The 23,660-nt window shown below is 44.6% G+C and overlaps 1 protein-coding gene across 1 annotated transcript in view; it reads right to left on the bottom strand.

Moving 5' to 3' along the window:
- tm9sf3 (transmembrane 9 superfamily member 3) overlaps positions 1–23,660 on the bottom strand; it is a 154,188-nt gene that overhangs the window by 83,425 nt on the left and 47,103 nt on the right. The window contains exons 3-4 of the mRNA XM_070865918.1: positions 17,134–17,256; positions 5,347–5,507 (exon numbers count right to left, since the gene is read on the bottom strand). Coding sequence (XP_070722019.1) covers positions 5,347–5,507; positions 17,134–17,256 — 284 coding nt within the window. The remainder of the gene's footprint in view (positions 1–5,346; positions 5,508–17,133; positions 17,257–23,660) is intronic.

Here is a 23,660-nt window from a genome sequence, read left to right as displayed (position 1 = left end):
GCATAGGTTCTGGTCCGACATTCTATGGTTTCATAGATTCCGATGTTGCGGGTCCCAGTGGTGCTGGTGCTGGTGTAATGCAGCAGTTTACACCCAGTGCCCCACCGTCCCAGCCTGCGCCTCCCACTGGAGTGGTGCGGACTGCAACACCCAGGGCCCCACCGTCCCAGCCTGCGCCTCCCACTGGAGGGGTGCCGCGAGGCAGACCTAGGCAGAGGAGAAGGAGAATCGAAACACGCTCTCCTGAGATGCAATATGCAACAGATGTGGGTCAGGTTGTGGCATTGGGTTTGGAGAGCAAATATTTTACCCGATCACTCATGGGCAGCATCAGTGCAGTGGGTAAAGAGGTAACGGTACTGACGGGAGAAACAGCAGTAATGACAAGGGAAATGAGGGAGGGAATGTCAGAGGGAGTACAAGTGACGGCACAGGCAGTCAGGGAGGGCCTGGGTGAGGTAGCTGCTGCAATAAGGGCACACAGCCCAGCCAATCAAATTACACCCCCATGAAGAAGTAAACATTCATCGAGATGTGGATGAGAGATGGTCGCAGCCTTTCTTTGCTGATTTTGTTCTTGTCCTTGATGTAACTGTAGTAACTTTTTTCAAATTGAAATTGTTTTGTAAGTTTTGTAACTTTACAACATAAGTGAACTTAGAATTTTTAAGTGATCTTAAAGAGCCATATTAAAGAAAAGTTTGATACAACAAATATTTTATTACACTAACATGCAGTACATTGTGAACTTTTCAATAAAATATTTTTACATTAAAATTGAATCATGTTCCATTAACACAACACAACACAACATAGGAACAACTCCAAAAAATAAACATGTCCATGCGGAACAGTTGTGATGAGCCCTCTAGCATCAGTAATTGAAGTGTTCACGGATGAGCTGCTGACGCAGGGCTCGAGCAATCGTTAAAGGAGCACGATGGACTGCCCTTCTCCGACCTTGTGCTCCGGCATCAGGCACTTGCATGCTTTCCTAATCGTCATCATCATCCTCATCCTGCTCTTCCAAAATACTATCAGGCACTCTCCCCTCATGTGAGTCTTCTGGTTCCACTACCAGCTCCTGCTGCCTCATGATGGCTAAGTTATGCAGCATGCAGCACACAACAGTGAAGTGGCCGATAATCTCAGGGGAGTATTGCAAGTGGTCTCCGGAATGGTCCAGACATCGGAAACGCTGTTTTAATATGCCAATGGTTCTCTTTATGATGCTGGGCATCGCGATGTGCGACATGTGTATTGACGGTCAGCTTCCGTCCATGTTACGCGTTGGGGCGTCATGAGCCAGGTGGCGAGGCCGTGCCCTTTGTCTCCCAGTAGCCAGCTCTGACCTTCTGGCTGCTGCTGAAACATGTCAGATATAACGCTGTCACGTAGGATGAACGCATCATGGGTGCTGCCAGGGTATCTCGCATCGACTGCCATGATGCGCTGCTTGTCGTCACACACAAGCTGCACATTAATGGAGTGGAAACCTTTTCTATTCCTGAACTGCTCGGCATCCTCCACAGGTGCTCGCAAGGTGATGTGGGTACAATCAATGCAGCCCTGTACCTTTGGGAAGCCAGCAATCTTTGAGAACCCCAGAGCCCTGTCATGGATTGCTTGTGCGGTCATTGGGAACTTGATGAAGTCATTCCTCCGTGCATACATTGCAGCCATGACCTGGTAAACGCAGGCATGTATTGCATGTTGAGAGATGGCGCACACATCTCCAGTTGTAGCCTGAAACGATCCCGAGGCGTAGAAGGAAAGTGCAGCTGTAACCTTCACTTCAACAGACAAGGCAGTCGGCATTCTGCTTCTCGGCTGTAAATCTGCTCTCTGCATATCACAGATCTCAACGACAACTTCTCTGCAGAAACGCAGCCTTTTGACACAATCAGCCTCGCTCATGTCCAGGTACGAGCGCCTGGCTCGATATTGCCGACATGGGTAAGGCCTCCTGCCCATCAGCCTATGGGCTATGACGTTCCTGGTGCGGTGAGCTCTAATCAATTCTCTCCTATGCAGCGAAGTGATGGAGAACCATTGCATAATCCGTGGTGTTGATAATGCAGCACCCATACTTGAAGTAAAAATTAAACTTTCAAAGGTGTGTGCTGGCTGGCTGGCGCTCTCTTCCGGTGTTTTCCAGGCCTCCCCTATCCCCTGGCCGAACGGCTGAAAGATCGCAGCTCGGTGCCTGCTACCGTTGCTTCGATGGAGAGGTAGGAAAATTAAATTTTTTTTTTTACTGATTTATTTATCATTTATTATTGTTGATGGCTCTTTATTGGTAAAAGTGAAGTGTTTAATGCTTTGTAAAATCCCCTAACTTCTCTTCTTCCCCCCCCGCCCACCCCAATCACTCGCTCCCTGCGCCTAATTCCTAAAATGTAGGCAAGATTTTTTCTGAGCGTACAAAAATCGACACTTACTCCATTCTAAGTTAGTTTGGAGTAAGTTTTCGCTGCCTAAACTTGCAAAACAGGCGTAAGTGGCTGGTAATGCCTCCTTTTGAAAAAAACTGTTCTAAAACGAAACTATTCTAACTAACTAGAATTGGAGCAAACTAAATGCCGAGAATTGTGATTTCCAAGATACTCCATACTAAGCTAGTTGCTCCAAAAAAATAGAAGTAACTCGAGCCGAAACTTGAGCCCTAAAGGTGTAACGGATTATGTAAAGTGTGTAACTGACCATGTAAAATGTGTAACTGATAATCGGAATTGCATACATGCAACCAGCAAGGAAATGTCACGCGATTATATACAATGTGTAACTGATGATTTGAACTGTGCATATGCAACCAGCGAGGAAAAGTCGCGTGACCGTGATCGGACCCCTAGAGTGTCCATCATAAGTAAGGGAAAGCTGTGCGATGCAGGATTCCCACTGCATAGCCAATGCAGCGGACAGACACCCATCGGGTGCACACAGGTCCAGCAAGCTACCCAATGCTATAGCCTACGTCCCGGGGACCAGAGTCATGCACCACGAAGTGTGGCCACAAGCAGTCAACACACACGAGCTGCTAAGCAAGCAACCTCAGCAGGTCAACGGCAACAGTATTGATACCATGCCCTAGGTCGGCTCCACCTCTCAGGCAACCGATGGCACCAACTGCCACGAGCCTGAAGGAGCAGACTGCACTAAGGCCATACCCCTAGATGTAGGGTCACCCACTACTGTTTCCCCAGAGGAAACAAGCACCAGTCAGGATCTCAAACCAAGCGACGCTCAGGCCAGCGAGTCAGCGGTTTCCCTGTGCACAATTCCTCAGAAGCGGCTGGGACTCAGGGCGTAAATAAAGGACAGGGAGGTCACAGACATCTGTGAACCTGCCTGACGCTAGGGACCACGGCAACAGCCCCGAGAGCAGGCTACGACCAGACTGCAGGGTCACCACCCAGCAGCTCCGGAACTAGCTTGTCCTTACGCACGGGTCACCGCATCGACAAGGCATCTAACGCCCTTGTCGCACCTCGGAACCACACAAAAAAATGGAAAACCCACTTAACTGAACTTGAATGTACATGAATGTACACAGCAACGTGGGAAGGGGGGGGGGGGGGCGGTGAATGGAGTGGTCAGGAACACACACACAAACAGCAACCACAAGCATGCTACTGCACCAACTACCCACCCAAGGTTGAGTCGACCTGCCAGAGGTCTACCAGACAGAACCCATACAGAGCTAAGCCCAGAGCATAGTTAATGCAGAGGCGATTTGCACTGAGGGTTCAGAGGGGAGTGATGTCATGTATCTTACATGGTCACCGTTGGTACTATATCAAGGTATGCCACCAGAGGGCACAGCAGTGAGAGACTCGTAGGTTACCTGTACAGGTGTGCCTGGCCTAGAATAAAAGGCAGGCAGGTGTGATCCTCACTCTGGAGTTAGCTAATAAAGGACTAATGTCACTACAGTTCAAGTATAACACACTGCCTCGCAGAGTCATTGTTAGAGCATCTAAGGACACAACAGAAACAATACAAATAAAAGAACATTCCAGTAAGGGAAAAAGAAGCATATCAAGGCTGGGGTTCAATGGAAGAGGATCATTAGCTGCTCACAGGGCAGATAATAAAATGAAAACCAGGACAAATATAAGCAAAGCTAAGAAAGACTCGTGTAGGAGAGCAAATTAGCAAAAAGTCAATTAAAAAGTTCTCGGTAGGCACATTAACAGTACGCTAGTCCAGATAAGGATACATCCGCTAACAGATCGAGGCAGCAAGCACGAGTGGCAACTGGGGTAGTAAATAACAGAGGATGAAGCAACCATAGTGGCTGTAGATGTTCAAAAAGATAAGGCATCACATAAGAGACTTATGACAAAGATAATGGCACATGGAATTGAGGGGAAATGTGATCACATAGAAGAAGAAATGGTTGGAGGGCAGAAAGCAAAAGGGTAGGGGGAAATGGAAACTTCTCAAGTCTGGAACGATCTGGCGAGTGGTGAGCCACAGGGGTCTGTGCTGTGGTTTCTCATTTACCATATACATTAGGAGGCATAGAATACAAAGCAAGGAGGTAATACTGAACTGGTACAAGACTCTCGGCTGCAATAGAAGTATTGTGTACAGTTGTGAGAATCCCATTATAGGAAGGATATAAAAGCAATGGAAAAGATACAGCATAGATTCACTAGGACATTACTGAAAGATTGGAGCTTTTTCACGAAAACGGAAAAGATACAAGAGTGATCCGATAGAGGTCTTCAACATTTCGAAGGATTCTGATCAGAGTGCGATAAATATTTTCCATTGGTCAGCGAGACAATAATGGGAGGGGCACAAAATTAAAATAATTAGAAAAAGATATCGTGGTTGGAAAAAAACCTTTCCACAAAGGGTGATTCGAATGTGGAGATTCTCCTCCACAAACCATGATTGAAACAAAATCCATAAAGTTTAAAAGAGAATTAGAGATTTGCTTGAAAAAGAACATTAAAAGGAATCGGGGGGGCATAAAAATGGGATGGGAGGAGATGGCCCATGCACAGAAAAATACTGACGCAGTCTCGATTGGCTAAGTGGCCTGATTCTGTGCTGGAACACTATTGTATGATTTACACCATTCTGAAAATTATCAATTGTACAAAAAAAGTTTTACTTGTAAGTTTGTAACAGAGATTCGACTCTGAAAATTCATATAGGTAAAGAGCAGTGCAGTTAACAGCCAAAGAGAGAAATGACAAGTGGATGTTCAGAGTTAACAAAGGATTTACATCCAAAATATTAACTTGCCCTTTGGGCCTGTAGTGTATTTGTAGCATTTTCTGTTTTTATTTGTTAAAAAAAAAATCATGGTTTCTTTTGACAAATTATACTTACAGAATACGACATTGCAATTTTCGTGTTTGGCACCAACTTGACCTTTCCCTCGCTGGTCAAGTTCACATCCACGATTCGGTTGCCATTGTAGCCTATCTCAAGTTTTTTGTACGTCCAGAGGAAATGATCCTCTCCATTTTCATCCGATTCCCCAACAATCCCTGCATGTAGCAAGAAAAAATATTGTATCATGTAGTTTAAAAAGCAAGTCCTTTCATCTCTGGAAATTGTAGAAATTCTTGGAACATCTAATAAATATCTCAAAGGAGAAACACAATGCAAACTGTTCCAAATGATGTAGATGGGTACACAGATCACCCAGCAGTGAGCCACCCAGACCAGGAAATCCCAGGTTCACCGTCTGTGTTGAGTGGCGGCAGTATTGGGCTACCAGAACTGGCTTCAGTGCCTGTAGGCCAGCGATAGAAAACAAGTAACATTCAACCGAGGTTCCTGCTCCTGTTTGCTATCCATTGGATGACTAGCAAAATATTGCACAGCTGCACTGCGGGTACAACTCCTCAGAATGATCACCATGAAATGGCAGAGTATTTTTAACGTACCAATCCACAAGATGACACGCTTATTGTTAATTTAGGTAATGTACGTCCAATATATAAGTAGCAAACTAGCTACCTGCTATAAAGATATCTGTGGTGTAGAATACTGTCCTGCCAGAAGTATTGAATTATTTGCTGAAAAATTGGACAAAATACTTCTCTTTTAGACAATCCAACCCAGACAAATGGGAAACAATTGAAAATTAATTTAGGGATAGTCTCAATCTAGTTTCATGAACTACGCAAAAGTGGGCAGTGTATAACTACTCAAAAATCAGTTAACAGGCTAAACAGTGAATGGTTATAGCACAGAAGGAGTCCATTCGGCCCGTCGAGCCCGTGCCAGCTCTCTGCAAGAGCACTTCCCGTAGCTGTAGAATTTACCAATATCTCGCAAAGATTCCAGGTACCTTTCCCATACAGAGGAGAAGAATCCCTTTCTGGGCTTTTAAAATGAGTTTAAAGGGGCAGACGAAGCCTGCGGGGGATAAAAGGGGATGCATTCATGAAGACCTCCCCCCCAGTGTTTGGACTCATAGGAAAGGGAATTCAAAATGGACCTAAATTACAGAAGCTTGAGATCCCCAAACATCTATGGGAAGGAGCATATCAATTTTAAAATTCTACAACATTTTGGCTGCGAAAAAGAGTTATCAAATACAGGAGGTGGGGCCAAATTCGTGCATTAAGGACCCCAGGCTATTCACCCTCTAAGAGATAATTGAATTACCCAATCAAGCACAATGGAAATCATGGTCAAGAAACTGGACAATCCTAAAACAATGCAAAACCAGTGATAGCACATTTTCACACCCTAATCGAGTTACTGCTGACAAAGGAGACATTTGAAAATCAATGGACAGAACACAGGAGAGAAGCAGAACACAAAACTAGCAGGACACAGATGGGAACACAGAGACAGACACAAGCAGCCGGAGTGAAGAAATGGAATAGTGAAGGAACCTACAAGAAATCATCAAGGACCGACTGAGCACGAGGCCCACGAAATGGAAGGTTGTCAGCAACCAAATTGACAAACCCGGGCTACCACAACCAGCGAAACGACCAACCAAAACCAACTCAGCAAAAACCGAAGAATCGACATTTATTTCCACTCTACAATCTACTTCTGAACGGCCAACGGGTGAGAAATTACCTAAAAGGACTAACTAAAACCAAAGAAAGTGGGTACTTATCCCATACATCCAAAACGCAACTTAGCGCATCAACGGACGCACCTCAACCGAGGACTACGCAGTCCGAAGTCCTCTCCTCCGTCCGGGATACGGCTCGCCAAGTGCAGCGAACCCCGAAACCGTGATTCACCGGCAAAGGGATTGGTGAGCATAGTCCCTGAACCCTCAGAGCTATAACTTAGTTAGTTAGGGGAATTGGGAGGGGGGGAGGCTGGGATAACTTGTGTAAATGTATCTGCATTCTCCTCTTTACCCCATTTAGAGTTTAAGCTGTATTCTTTTCCCCACAGGCTATAATTTGACATTTTATTCAATGTGTTGTACCCTTCAGTGTGTATTGGTCTGTGTGTGTGTTATTAAAGGTGTGCCTTTTACTTCCTTTTAAACACAATAAAGCCATACCTGCTTCCTACCTTGAAACCGATTGTCTGTCCAAGTCTGTCACAGTCCCTTCATAATTCCAGTGTCTAGAACCAAGGATGTGGGAGCGATTCGGAACCGCTCATAAAAGGTCAGAAGGGAAAGCTGACTCCCTGCAAACCATCCCTTACATAGCCCAGCAAAATGTTTTCCTTCAGGTACTTATCCAATTCCCTTTAAAATCCCTAGAATCTGCCTCCCCCACCCTTTCAGGCAGTACATTCCAGATCCAAACCATTCGCTGTGTAAAAAAGTTTCCCCTCATGTCGCCTTTGTTTCTTCTGCCAATCACCTTAAATCTGCGTCCTCTGGTTCTCAATGCTTCTGCCAATGGGAACAGTTTCTCTCTAACTACTCTGTCTAGACCCCTCACGATTTTGAACACCTCAATCAAATCTCCTCTCAATCTTCTCTGCTCCAAGGAGAACAACCTCAGCTTCTGCAGTCTCTCCACGTAACCAGTGGATGTGGTGTAGTTGGATTTCCAGAAGGCATTTGACAAGGTGCCACATAAAAGGTTACTTCAGAAGATAAAAGTTCACAGGGTTGGGGGTAATATATTAATGTGGATAGAGGATTGGCTAACTAACAGAAAACAGAGAGTTGGGATAAATGGTTCATTCTCAGGTTGGCACTCAGTAGCTAATGGGTGCTGCAGGGATCAGTGCTGGGACCCCAACTATTTACAATCTATATTAACGACTTGGAAGAAGAGACTGAGTGCAACATAGCCAAGTTTGCTGACGATACAAAGATGGGAGGGAAAAGCAAGATGTGCGGAGGACACAAAAAACCTGCAAAAGGACATAGACAGGATAAGTGAGTGGGCAAAAATTTGGCAGATGGAGTATAATGTTGGAAAGTGTGAGGTTATGCATCTTGGCAGAAAAAAATCAAGAGCAAGTTATTACTTAAGTGGAGAAAAATTGCAAAGTGCTGCAGTGCAGCGGGACCTGGTGCATGAAACACAAAATGTTAGTGTGCAGGTACAGCAAGTGATCAGGAAGGCCAATGGAATCTTGGCCTTTATTGCAAAGGGAATGGAGTATAAAAGCAGGGAAGTCTTGCTACAATTATACAGGGTATTGATGAGGCCACACTTGGAATACTGCATACAGTTTTGGTTTCCATATTTAAGAAAGGATATACTTGCTTTGGAGGCAGTTCAGAGAAGGTTCACTTGGTTGATTCCGGAGATGAGGGGGTTGATTTATGAAGGTTGAGCCTATACTCATTGGAATTCAGAAGAATGAGAGATGATGTTATCGAAACGTATAAGATTATGAGGGGGCTTGACATGGTGGATGCAGAGAGGATGTTTCCACTGATAGGGGAGGCTCGAACTAGGGGGCATAATCTTAGAATAAGTGGCCGGCCATTTAAAACTGAGATGAGGAGGAATTTCTTCTCTGAGGGTTGTAAATCTGTGGAATTCGCTGCCTCAGAGAGCTATGGAAGCTGGGTCATTGAATACATTTAAGACAGAGATAGACAGTTTCTTAACCAATAAGGGAATAAGGGGTTATGGGGAGTGGGCAGGGAAGTGGACCGGAGTCCATGATCGGATCAGCCATGATCTTATTAAATGGCGGACCTGGCTCGAGGGGCCTCATCCCTGGAACCATTCTTGTAAATCTTTTCTGCACCTTCTCCAAGGTCTACATATCCTTCCTTCGCTTACTTCAGCGATAACTGGTAACAGAACTGGGTTCTGCAGTGCTCACAGTAGGTAAGCATGCACTCTTGATCAACAAAATTTCAACTCTTTAAAGTGAAATACACTCCTCACAGCTTAAAACATACCCTAATTTGACAGTATTCTTACTCAAGGAGGCCATAGAACAATTGTGTGGGATGCGAAAAATCTCATTGATGCATTAGGGACATTCTTCTGTTGCAGCACATTTTTGGAGGAGATTAGAGAGTTTAACTCTATCTAACCATGATGTGATTGGCCTCGGATGAGTACTTGAATTAGCCTATTAATGTTCTCTATTAATGTTCCTCACCATAATGACACACTGACAACCCAAAAACAAGTCAGAGGAGAAATTTCTTCTCTGAGGGTTGTGGATCTGTAGAATTCGCTGCCTCAGAGAGCTGTGGAAGCTGGGACATTGAATAAATTTAAGACAGAAATAGACAATTCCTTAAACAATAAGGGAATAAGGGGTTATGGAGAGCGGGCAGGGAGGTGGACCCGAGTCCATGATCGGATCGGCCATGATCGTATTAAATGGCGGAGCAGGCTCGAGGGCCGTATGGCCTATTCCTGCTCCTATTTCTTATGTTCTTATCAGTTGATCTTAAACTAGGTGATCACTTGTGGCATTGCTGTGGGTCAGAGGTTACAGTTGCCTCAGAAAGGATTTGGAAAGAAGTTCGAGAGATGCGCACAGAAGTGTTCCTAGGAAGTTTGAGCCAATCACAATTTTCTGTGATAGGCACTTTTTAAATTCATTCACGAGATGTGGGCGTCGCCGGCACATTTACAGCCCATCCCTAATTACCCGAGAAGGTGGTGAGCCACCTTCTTAAATAAGTGGCTTGCTGAGCCATTTCAGAGGACTGTCAAGAGACAAGCACATTGCTGTGGGTCTGGAGTAACCTATAGGCCAGACTGGACAGCAGATTTCCTTCCCTGAAGGACATTAGTGAACCAGATGGATTTTTATGACGATCCAGTAGTTTCATGATCACCATTACTGATGCTAGTTTTTTTTAAAAATTCCAGATTTATTTAATTGAATTTAAATTCCCCAGCTGCCGCGATTTGAACTCATGTCTCCAGATCATTAGTCCAGGCCTCTGGATTACTAGTCCAGTAACATAACCACTATGCTACCGTACTCCACACTTCACATTGTAGTTCACACGATCTCAATCACAGACAAGGCCATCTCCGATTACTTTTGTATTGCTCACCACCCAGATTCCCCTACTCTCTTCCAACCTCACTGCCTTCTGTAGGGGGAAAAAACTCTCACCCAAGCCACTTATAACTGCAGTTTGCCAACTGCCAAGCCGTTGACCCTCCATTTACCACAATACTTCTGGTGCTGCTCAGCCACTCCCTCACCTCCACCTTTGACGCCCTTCTCCCCAGCAAGACTATTACTCTCTTCCATCCTGGTAAATCACCCTAGTATGGCCCCCAATCCTCACTACCTCAAGTCCAAGGAGTTAAGACTTGGATATATCGGGCACACATCTGGTTTAGCCATCCATCTCCTCATCTGGTTGGACCACATCAAGTGCTAGCTGGTCTCACTCCCCTCTGCCAAAACTACACACAATGCCAGAATCACTCTGGAAAGTGAAGACAAACCCTGGCTTATTTACTCCACTACCAACCATCTCCTTAAACTTCTCTCCCCTGACCACTCATTCCTCACCTCCTATAGGATGCAAGGAGGTCATGGACTCTTTGCCACTAATAAGCCAACTGCCACTTCACCATCCACGCCCACATCCCTCCCAAAAAAAAAACCATCCCACCACCTGTTTAATTGTGAGCAAATTACCATGCATTTAAAGATAAAATAGTTAGAAACAGTCAGCATGGAATTCAACAGGAACAATCGTGCTTGACAAACCTCAAAAAATTATTTGGAGGCGTCAATAGACATGGTAGATGGGAGCAAATGCAGTGGATGTAGTGTACATGGACTTTAGGAAAGCCTTAGACAAGGTCCACATGAGCGATTATTAGAGAAAGTTAAGGGATATGGAATTAGAAAGGATAATAAACCAAATAAAAAACTGCTGAGAAAGCTGAAAACTGTAGGCTTTAGGGGTAGTTTTCAGAGTGGGTGGAGGTGGGTCGTGGTGTCCCTCAATGTTCAGTTCTGGGCCCACTTCTGCCCACTGTGTAGTTCAAAGATTTGGATATAGGCCTAGAAAAAGTGGAGGCAAAATTTTCCGATGATATCAAAATAGGAGCTGTAGTTAATTTTTTAGAAGATGAAAGGAAGCTGCAATGGGATATTAATAAGATAGGGGAATGAGCTAGTGTAGGAGATCGAATTCAATGCCATTAAGTTTGAGGTGATGCATTTTGATAAAAACAACAGCAGTAATTATACTGTGAACAGAAGTGGGCTTGGTGCTGTAGAACAGCAGATAAATTCTCAATTAGAGTACTGTGTGCAGTATTGGGCTCCAGACTGTACGGAAAGATACTGAGATTTGAGAGAATATAATGGAGATTCACTAGAAAGCTGCCTGGCATGAGAAAATATGTCAGACTTGAAAAAGTGGGCCTTTTCCCCCCATTAGAACAACGTAGATTATGGAGTGATATTATGGAAGTATTTAAAATCATGAAAGGATGGGACAGGGTAGATAGACGCAAACTGTGTCCAGTAACTGAGGGGTCAGGAACAAGGGGTCATAGATACAAGATTAAATGAAAGTGATTTAGAACAGAGGGCAAGAGAATTTTCTTTATGCAAGGCTGTGCAATTCACTTCAGGATCAGTGGTTGATGAAGAAACGACAATATTCAACATCAGATTGAATAGGTGAATGAAAGGAGTTGATGAGTTATAGTAAAAAGCAGAGTAAATGTGATTAGGACTATTTTTCCCAGAGGGTGAACACCAACATGGACTGGTTGGACCCAATGGTCTGCTTCTGCGTTGTTACTTCGGTGTATCTTGCCATGCCCACAAAGCCAAGGATTACCCCATGCTAGCCCAGAATGCACGGCTTCCTCTAGTTTCTCTCCCAGCTCCCAGCTCACCTCACCTCACCTCACCTCGTACCCTCTCCAACCCCATCGCGTGTACGAGGTGCACCCCCTGCTCCTTTGACTCCATTCCCACTAAACTGCTGAGCACTCAACTTCCTTCCTGTTGCCATGCCAGCTGACATTGTAAATGGTTCCTGCTCCTCAGTACTGTCCCTTCCCTGTCAAAACCAGTCATCACACCCTCCTTAAAAGCCCCACACTTGATCTCAAAGTCCTTGAATGTGTTGTCACCTCCCAAATCCGTGTCCATCTTTCTCACAACTAAATGTTTGAATCTTGCCAATAAGGTTTCTGCTCCTGCCACAACACCAAAATGGCCTGAACAAAAGTCACAAATGACATCCTGTGTGTCTGTGGCACCATTAACCCTCTTCAACCACTCTGCAACCTTTGACACGGTTAACCACACCATCCTCCTCCAATGCCTTTCTTCTGTTGTCCAGCTCAATGGGATGGCCCTTGCTCGGTTCCACTTTCATCTACCTGATCAGTGTCAGAGCATCACCAGCAATAGCTCATCCTTCTGCCCCCAACATAGTTACCTTGGCCACTCTGCTTCCTCATCTACATGTTGTCTCTTAGCGACACCATCCAAAGACATGGAGTATGTTCCACCTGTACACTGACAGCAGCCACCTCAACCTCTCCACCACCGCCTCTGTTGCCAGACTGCTTCTCTGATATCCAGTCCCAGATGAGCTACAATTTCCTCCATGTTAAACATTGCGAAGCCATGATCTTCAGCCCCACTACAAACTCTGTACCCTTGCCATCAATTCCACCTCCACGGGCTCAACCAGACTGTTCACAGACTCGATGTCCTATTCCAACTCCACATACACTCCATCACAAAGACCACATACTCACACCTCCATAACATCGCCTGCCTCCACCCCTAACATCCACTCACATGCTGCTGAAACCCTCAACTATGGTTTTGTCACCTCCAGACTTTTCTAATCCGTCAGTCTCCCATCCTCCACCCTGTGTAACCTGCAGCCCATATCCTATCCCGCACTAACTCCCGCTCACCTATCACCCGTCCTTGCTGACCTACTTTGGCTCCCAGTTCACCACTGCCTCCAACTTTAAATTCTTATCCGTTTGTTTAAATCCCTTCACGACCTTGCCTCGCCCTATCTCTCTAATCGCCAACATTCCTATGATCCCACACCCCCAGCCCCAAACACGAAACTAGATCACTGGAAGAATCTTATGCTTAAACATAATTAATTTTAGAAGAAATAGCTATGGCCAACAAATTCCTGGTCTATGCTATCGATTCTCAGTCGGGTCAGCAGTTTGCAACAAATAACCTCAGGCTCCTGGGCACTTCTGTTCCTGATTTACGGTTCATTGATCCCTGCTTGAAAGTGCACAGGTGAAGGTCAGTGAAGGATGGGAACAGGCTCAGCTGCGACACCCAGGCTCACTGTCCAAACTCAAACCTGAAGGATGGATATTTGCGGCACGTTATCAGAGGGCAGCAGTACCTGGCAAGCCAGCGCGAGTCTGACACTAAGTTAGGTGGCGCAGTAAGTAGTGTAGATGGGAGCAGAAAGTTGCAACGGGACACAGAGATTCAGTGAGTGGGCAAAACTGTGGCGGATGGAGTTCAATGTGGGGAAGTGTGAGGTCATCCACTTTGGACCTAAAAAAGATAGATCAGATTATTTTCTAAATGGTGAGAAGCGAGGAATTGTAGAGGGGCAGAGATGCAAGGATCTAAGTAAAGAAAACTCTAAAATCTAGTGACAGGTACAAAAATAATGTAAAAGGCTAATTGAATGTTGGGCTTTATCTTAGCAGGGCTGGAATACAAAGGGGTAGAAGTAAGCTCTGATCAGACCCTATCTGGGGTAGTGCATTCAGTTCTGGGCATTGCACTTCAGGAAGGAGCGGATGCAGTGAAGAATCATACCGGGGCTAAAAGGGTCAAATTGTGATGACAAGTTGTATAGTCTTCCCTTGAGTACAGAATATTAAAGGGTGACATAATCGAGGTGTTGAAAATGATAAAAGGAGTTGCTAGGGTAGATCGAGAGGTGGGGGAATCCAGAACAAGGGAGCATCACCTTAAAATTAGAGCCAGAGGTGATGCCAGGAAGCACTTCTTCACACAAAGAGGAGAAACATAGAAATTTACAGCACAGAAGGCCGTCATTTTGGCCCATCGTGTCTGCGCCGGCCAACAAAGAGCCACGCGGCCCTCGGTCAGCAACCCGAAGGTTACAATGAACAATGGCGGAAAGGTAAAGAACACCCAGCCCAACCAGTCCGCCCCACACAACTACGACACCGCTTGCACTGCAATATTTTACACTCCACCCCACCCGGAACCATGTGATCTCCTGGGAGAGGCAAAAACCAGATAAAAACTCAGGCCAATTGGGGGAAGAAAAAAAAAAAATCGGGAAAATTCCCCTCCGACCATTCCAGGTGATCAAAACTAGTCCAGGAGATCACCCTGGCCGTATTCGATTCCCTACAGTACTTACCATCATATCTGCGCCAGCCAACAAGAGGTTATCCAATTTAATCCCACTTTCCAACTCTCGGTCCGTAACCCTGCAGGTTAGGGCATTTCAAGTGCCTATCCAAGCACCTTTCAAATGTGGTGGGGGTTTCTCACCCTTCCAGGCAGTGAGTTCCAAACCCCCATAACCCTCTGCGTGAAGAAGTTACCCCTCAAATCCCCTCGGAACCTTCCATCAACCACATTAAAACTATGCACCCGCGTAATTGATCCCTCCACCAAGGGAAACAGGCCCTTGCTATCCACTTTACCCAGGCCCCTCAAAATGTTATACACCTCAATGAGGTCTCCCCTCAGCCTCCTCTGCTCCAATGAGAAAAAACCCAGCCTATCCAATCTGTCTTCATAGCTAAGGTTCTCCATTCCAGGCAACATCCTCGTAAATCTCCTCTGCACCCTCTCCAGTGCAATCACGTCCTTCCTATAATACAGTGACCAGAGCTGCATGCAGTATTCCAACTGTGGCCTGACCCAGTGTATTATACAATTTAAGCATAACCTCCCTGCTCTTGTATTCTATGCCTCGGCCAATAAAGATAAGCATTCCGTATGCCTTCTTAACCACCTGGCCTGCTACTTTCAGGGATCTGTGGACAAGTACTCCAAGGTCCCTTTGTTCATCTACACTATTAAGTGGCCTACCCTTTCCTTATTAGTCCTCTCCAAGTGCATTACCTCACACTTCTCTGAATTAAATTCCATTTGCCACTGACCAGTAGATTGATATCCTCCTGCTGTATATGACTTTCCTCTTCATTATTAACCACACAGCCAATTTTAGTGTCAACTGCAAACTTCTTAATCATATTCCCTATATTCAAATCTAGACCATTGATGTATACCACAAAAAGCAAGGGACCCAGTGTACTGAGCCCTGCGGAACCCCACTGGAAACAACTTTCAATTCACAAAAGCATCCATCAACCATTAACCTTTGCTTCCTATCTCCAAGCCAATTTTGGATCCAACTTGCCACTTTGCCCTGGATCCCATGAGCTTTAACCTTCGTGACCAGTCTACCATGTGGGACCTTATCCATATATACTGCATCGTACGCACTACCCTCATCGATCTTCCTGGTTACCGCCGCGAAAAATTCTATCAGGTTAGTCAAACACGATCTTCCCTTAACAAATCCGTGCTAACTGTCCCTAATTAATCCTCGCCTTTCTAAATGTAGATTTATCCTGTCCTTCAGGATTTTTTACAATAATTTTCCCACCACTGAGGTTAGGCTGACTGGCTTGTTATTACTCGGCCTATCCCTTTCTCCCTTCTTAAACAAGGGTACCACATTAGCAGTCCTCCAGCACCATGCCTAAATCCAAAGAGGACTGGAAAATGTTGGTCAAGGCCTCTGCTATTTCCTCTTTTACTTCGCTCAACACCTTGGGATGCATTTCATCCAGGCTTGAGGACTTATCTAGTTGCAAAGCTGCTAAACCCCTTAATACTTCCTCTCTCACTATGTTTATTTCATCCAGAATTTCACTCTCCTCCTAGATAGGAGTATCTGCATTGCCCCTTTCCTTTGTGATGCAAAGTATTCATTAAGAACCTTACCAACATCTTCCGCCTCCACACAAAGGTTACCCTCATGGTCTCGAATAGGCCCTACCGTTTCTTTAGTTACCCTCTTGCTCTTAATATATTTTACTAGCCAAGGGTTTTCCTTAATTTTACTAGCCAAGAATTGTTCATGCTCTCTCTTAGCATCCCTGATATCCTTTTTAATTTTACCTCTTAACTTTCTATATTCCTCCAAAGATTCTATAGTATTTAGGTGAGAAAGAGAAAGAGAGATACTTACCAATCAAACAGCTAATCACTTACCTGCCCGGCCGAGGGCTGTGAGCTCCTTGCAAGAAGTGAACTCCTCAGCGACCTTCGGGCCTCCTGCTCCTCGGACTCCTGACCTCCCAACTCGCTGGGCCTCCCGACCTCCCAAACACTCGGACCTCCGGGCCTCCCGACTCGCCGGGCCTCCCGATTAGTGGAAGTCTGGAACTCCTCTTTTCCCCCCACCTACTTCCCCACCAAAAAGCTGTTGAGGTTGAGGGTCAACTGACAATTCCACACCGAAGATTGATAGATTTTTGTTAGGCAAGGGTATTCAGGGTTTAGAGTTAAGATACAGATCAGCAATGATCTAATTGAAGGTCGGAACAGGCTTAAGAGGCTGAATGGCCTATTCCTGTTCCTATGTTCCAGTACTTTCAGAAGAATGGGAAGGGGATTATTGGAAAAGAAAACAACCAAATAGAATTCAATTTGCATTCTTGTAAACACACTCCATTAAACTCAACTTCAGCCTTCACTTACCCCAAATTGGCAAATCATCAATGTACATCTGGTACCAGTAGTGGTTCTTGATAGCATAAACAAAGGCATCTCGTTTTGGTTTATCCAGCTCAATTTCACAGTATGTACTTTGCATGACATCATCTATATAAAAATAATGCATTGAAATATATTAATCACCGTCACAAATAAACTAGAATATAAATATCAAACTGTATATCTCTACATTATACATTTCCAACATACCACATTACAACAGTGACTACACTCCCAAAGTATTGAATTGGCTGTAAAGCGCTTTGAGACGTCTGGTGGTTGTGAAAGGCGCTATATAAATGCAAGTCGTTCTTTCTTTTTACCATTGTACCATTTTCACTCTCACGCTCTGGGATCTCAAATTAATACATTTCAAAGTCCTGGACTTTAATAGGTTTCTTCGTGGTTCCAAAAGCAAGTTTTGTAAATCATGAATTAGCTGCAGTCCATTAGTATTATTGTCTTTTCACTTTGGAGATCCACATCCAGCCTAGACTAAAGTCTCCATTTATTTAGCTCTGTGCTCCAAAATAAAACTGCTATGTCAGCAGAAAAATACAAAAACCTGCATTTATATAGCATCTTGACTGTAGGAAAACATCCCAAGGTCTTTCACAAAAGGGGTGGATTAGACATGGGTGGGAAGAGAATATGAAAGAAGGTGACCATAGGATCGGTCAAAAAGGTAGGTTTTATGGAGACTCAAAGTTGGATAAAAGCCAAAATATTTAAGAAAGGAATTCCAGAATGTAAGGGCCACGATGGTTGAAGTGCCTGCCACTCATGTTAAGAGTATTATAGCTATTACTGAGACATGGCTGAAAGAAGAGCAGGCATGGCAGCTCAACATTCCTGGTTACAGAGTTTTCAGACTGGATAAAGAGGGGGTAAAAAGGGAGGGGGGGGTCGCAGTATTAATTGAAGAAACAATTACAGCTATGAGATTGGATGATATGTTAGAGGGGTCATCAAACAAAGCCATATGGGTTGAACTGAAGAATAAAAAAGGGGTGATCACACTACTGGGAGTGTACTATAGACCCCCAGAGGGAGATAGAAAAACAAATATGTAGGCAAATTACTGCAAAGTGCAAAAACTATAGAGCTGTAACAGTGGGGGATTTCAACTATCCTAATATTGACTGGGACAAAATCAGTGTGAATGCTACAGAGGGTGAGGAATTCCTAAAATATATTCAGGAGAACTTCTTTAGCCAGTATGTAACAAGCCCAACAAGGGAGGGGACAGTTCAGTACTTGGTTTTGGGGAATGAAGAGGGGCAGGTGGAGGGGGTATCAGTGGGAGAGCATTTTGGTGCTAGTGATCATAATTCAGTTAGATTTAGGGTAGTTATGGAAAAGGACAAAGGTGGACCAGGAATAAAAGTTCTCAATTCGGGAAAATCAATTTTGCTACGCTGAGATGGGATTTGGCCAAAGTGGACTGGAAATGGCTACTTGATGGTAAATCAGTGTCAGAGCAGTGGGAGGCATTCAAGGAGGAGATCCTGAGGGTACAGAGCAAGTATGTTCCCTTAAAAAAAAGTGTGGGGCTAACAAATCCAGAGTCCCCTGGATGTCAAGGAACATACAGGGTAGGATAAACAAAAAGAGAAGCTTATGACAGATACTGAGAACTCAATACTGCAGAAACTCGAGTATAAAGCAGTGCAGCGGTGAAATTAAAAAATGTATCAGGAAAGCTAAGAGAGCATGAAAGAATGTTGGCATGCAAAATCAGGGGAAACCCAAAGGGAGTGTGTGTGTGGAGGCAGAAGACGTGGGTATGATTCTTAATGAATACTTTGCATCTGTTTTCACAAAAGAGAGGGGCAATGCAGATTTTGCAATGAGGAAGGTGTGTGAAATATTAGACAAGATAAACAGTGAGAGAGGAAGTATTAAGGGACTGAGCAGCTTTGAAAGTGGATAAATCCCCAGGGCTGGATGAAATGTATCCCAGGCTGTTAAGAGAAGCAAAAGAGGAAATAGCAGAGGCCTTGACCATCATTTCCCCGTCCTCTCTGGTCAACGGTGCGGTACCAGAGGACTGGAGGACTGCGAATGTTGTATCTTTGTTTAAAAAGAGAAAAAGGGATAGACCAAGTAATTACAGGCCAGTCAACCTAACCTCAGTGGTGGGAAAATTATTGGAAAAAATCCTGAGGGACAGGATAAATCTTAATTTGGAAAGACATGGATTAATCAAGGACATTCAGCGTGGATTTGTTAAGGGAAGGTCATCTCTGACTAACTTGATTGAATTTTTCGAGGAGGTAACCAGGAGGGCCAATAAGGGTAGTGCTAATGATGTAGTGTACGTAGATTTTAGCATAACTTTTGATAAGGTCCCACATGGCAGACTGGTCACGAAAGTAAAAACCCATGGGATCCAGGGCAAAGTGGCAAGTTGGATCCTAAATTGGCTCTGAGGGAGGATGCAAAGGGTAATGGTTGATGAGCGTTTTTGTATCCAGTGGGGTTCCGCAGGGCTCAGTGCTGGGTCCCTTGCCTTTTGTGGTATATATCAATGACTTGGACTTGAATATTGGGGGTATGATTGAGAAGTTTGCAGATGACACTAAAATAGGCTGTGTGGTTGATAATGAATAAGAAAGCTGTGGACTGCAGGAAGATATCAAAGATATCAGTTCCTATGGACTGGAGGGTAGCTAATGCAATGGCACTTTTTAAAAAAGGAGGGAGAGAAAGCGGGTAATTATAGACCGGTTAGCCTAACATCAGTATTGGGGAAAATGTTGGAATCAATCATAAAAGATGAAATAGCAGCCCATTTGGAAAGCAGTGACAGGATCGGACCGAGACCGCATGGATTTTATAAAAGGGAAATCATGCTTGACGAATCTTCTGAAATTTTTTGAGGATGTAACTAGTAGAGTGGATAAGGGAGAACCAGTGGATGTGGTGTATTTGGAATTTCAAAAGGTTTTTGACAAGGTCCCGCACAAGAGATTGGTGTACAAAATCAAAGCGCATGGTTATTCGGGGTAATGTACTGACGTGGATCGAGAACTGGTTGGCAGACAGGAAGCAGAGAGTCGGGATAAACGGGTCCTTTTCAGAATGGCAGGCAGTGACTAGTGGGGTGCCGCAGGGCTCAGTGCTGGGACCCCAGTTCTTTACAATATACATTAACGATTTGGATGAAGGAATAGAGTGTAATATCTCCAAGTTTGCGGATGACACTAAACTGGGTGGCGGTGTGAGCTGTGAGGAGGACGCTAAGAGGTTGCAGGGTGACTTGGACAGATTAGATGAGTGGGCAAATACATGGCAGATGCAGTATAATGTGGATAAACGTGAGGTTATCCATTTTGGGGGAAAAAACACAAAGGCAGAATATTATCTGAATGGCGGGAGACTAGAAAAAGGGGAGGTGCAACGAGACCTGGGTGTCATGGTTCATCAGTCACTGAAAGTGGGCACGCAGGTACAGCAGGCGGTAAAGGCGGCAAATGGTATGTTGGCCTCCATAGCTAGGGGATTTGAATAAAGGAGCAGGGAGGTCTTACTGCAGTTGTACAGGGCCTTAGTGAGGAATATTGTGTTCAGTTTTGGTCTCCTAGTCTGAGGAAGGACATTCTTGCTATTGAGGGAGAGCAGCGAAGGTTCACCAGACTGATTCCAGGGATGGCTGGGCTGTCATATGAGGAGAGACTGGATCAACTGGGCCTTTATTCACTGGCGTTTAGAGGGATGAGAGGGGATCTCATAGAAACATAAGATTCTGACAGGACGGGACAGGTTAGATGCGGGAAGAATGTTCTCGATGTTGGGGAAGTCCAGAACCAGGGGACATAGTCTTAGGATAAGGGGTAGGCCATTTAGGACTGAGATGAGGAGAAACTTCTTCACTCAGTTGTTGACCTGTGGAATTCCCTGCCGCAGAGAGTTGTTGATGCCAGTTCATTGGATATATTCAAGAGGGTGTTAGATATGGCCCTTACGGTTAAGGGGATCAAGGGGTATGGAGGGAAAGCAGGAAAGGGGTACTGAGGGAACGATCAGCCATGATCTTATCGAATGGCGGAGCAGGCTCAAAGGGCCGAATGGCCTACTCCTGCACCTATTTTCTATGTTTCTATGTTTACTGGTCAGGTGGGCAGTAAGTGTGAGGTAATGCATTTGGGGAGGTCTAACAAGGCAAGGGAATACACATTAAATGGCACGACACTGAAAAATATAGAAGAACAAAGTGCTTGGAGTGCAGGTCCACAGATCCCTGAAGATAGCAGGCCAGGTAGATAAGGTGACTAAGAAGGCATATGGAATACTTGCCTTTATTAGCTGAGGCATGGAATACAAGAGCAAGGAAGTTATTCTTGAACTGTATAAAACACTGGTTAGGCCGCAACTGGAACACCGTGTGCAGTTCTGGTCACCACATTACAGGAAAGATGTGATTGCACTGGAAAGAATGCAGAGGAGATTTACAAAAATGTTGCCTGGACTGGAGAATTTTGGCTATGAGGAAAGATTGGAGATGCTAGGTCTGTTTTCCATGGAACAGAGGATGCTGAGGGAAGAACTTATTGAGGTTTATAAAATTATGAGCCGCCTGGATAAAATGGATAGGAAGGATCTGTTTCACTTGGCAGAGGGATCAACAATCAGGAGGCATAGATTTAAAGTAATTGGGGAGGGGGTTTATAAAGGATTTGAGGGAAAATGTCTTCACCCAGAGGGTGGTGGGGGTCTGGAAAACTCTGCCTGAAAGGGTGGTAAAGGCAGAAACCCTCACCGCATTTAAAAAAAAATTGGATGTGCATTTAAAGTGCCGTAACCTACAGGGCTACGGTTCAAGAGCTGGAAAGTGGGATTAGGCTGGATAGCTCTTGGTCGGCCGATGAGCCGAAATGGCCTCCTTCCATGCTGCTAATTTCTATGTTTCTATGAACGAACATAGGGAAGGATGCACAGTGGATGAGATTTGCAGCAGCCACAAAGTGAGCATGAAGATGGGAAATGTTTACGGGTGCAATAGGCTGGTTTGATGATGAGAGGTTTGGAGCTCCAATCAGCATTGAGCAAAAAATGGAGGTTACTTGCTGTTGAATTCAGTCTCAGCCACCAGCACCAGAGGGGAATGGAATCATGGACAAGGGTGTAGAATTTCTGGTGACAGCTAAACAGGGTAGGTTTGGTCTTACCAATTGAACTGCATCTGTTCTGGCTCACCTATAATTCTATGCAGTCAGATCGCGGAGTTTCAGTTGGCACAACACTCAGACAAGGGTGATAGCCGAGAGACCACACTGAACATCGACAGCATACATCGAAGCTTGCGCATAATGCTACCAAAAAGCACCATGTAAATGAGGACCTGAGGGGCTGAGTATAGAACTTTGGGATACGCTGGAGGTGACTGTGCACGCACAGGAGAAGGCATTGAGAGAGATGTACTGGCTACATAGAGACAGGGAGGAATAGAAGCATGAAAGGCTGTGCCACAGAGATGGACGACAGGAGAGGTGATGGAGGATGGACTGGCGAATCGTATTTGAAAGCCATGGAAGTGCTGAGAAAGGATAACATGTCGCAATCATGCAGGATGTCACAACTGACATTGACATGAATCAGTTTTGTAGGGACCCATGCTATTCTCAAATGAATGGGGCTATCTGGACTTGGATGATTCTTATTGTTTCAGTTCAAAGTGCTATGAGAATAGTAAAGTGGTCCATTTGGCGTTATTCACATCCCTCCCCCCTCCTCCCATTTTCTGGCTGCTGTGGTCATTTAATCCAGTAAGAAATAAAAGATAACATTAATATAAAATCATACAATAATTTCCTTGGAAGAATGATCAAAAATCTTGAAATGTGACACAGATTAAGGGTGTGTTTTTGGAGGAAGGCTGACCAGAGACAGTCGCCAAATATGAAACGGAGTGACTCCTGCCAATGAACCAGAAGTGGCACAGAAGCATTCTGCTCATAACTATCAGGTCCCAAATTTAAAATAATAACGCTCACAACAGACGGAGGATCTGCAAAGTGCTGAATAAAGTTTCAAGACTGTTACACGGTTGGGTTAATGTTACTGGTGATTTTTCCAGGTTTAAGAACCGCTGTTTCGAAGGACAAACAACTTTTAAAAATAAACTCACAGTTCGAATGTTATTTAAAATTAATGGTTCCAACAGAATTTGCTAAATCTGCTTCTTTATTCCTCATTTGGCCAAGTCCGGCAACAACAAACAAAGAAACCACACTGGAACTGGCGCATGTACACCGGCTTCCGGTTCGTTGGCAGCAGTCGCATCCAATATGAAATGTGTGCACACTTTTGAGGCAACAGCAGTCATCATCTTTGCATTTCCTTGAAACATTAAATCAAATGTAGCAGTAACCTCTGCCCCCAAAATGATCTTATTTGCAGGAAACTGATTTTTGTGATTACCGAGTTGTTTAAGTTCCCGAATAAGTAAAGGTTACCACCCGTGGCATTACTGATCTTTAACAGACCAGAAAATTAGAGGATCAATTCCT

The sequence above is a fragment of the Pristiophorus japonicus genome, chromosome 22, assembly GCF_044704955.1.
Source record: "Pristiophorus japonicus isolate sPriJap1 chromosome 22, sPriJap1.hap1, whole genome shotgun sequence".
Taxonomy (NCBI): domain Eukaryota; kingdom Metazoa; phylum Chordata; class Chondrichthyes; family Pristiophoridae; genus Pristiophorus; species Pristiophorus japonicus.
The sequence above is the reverse complement of the archived record's forward strand: the minus strand, read 5'-3'. Positions and strand labels throughout refer to the sequence as shown.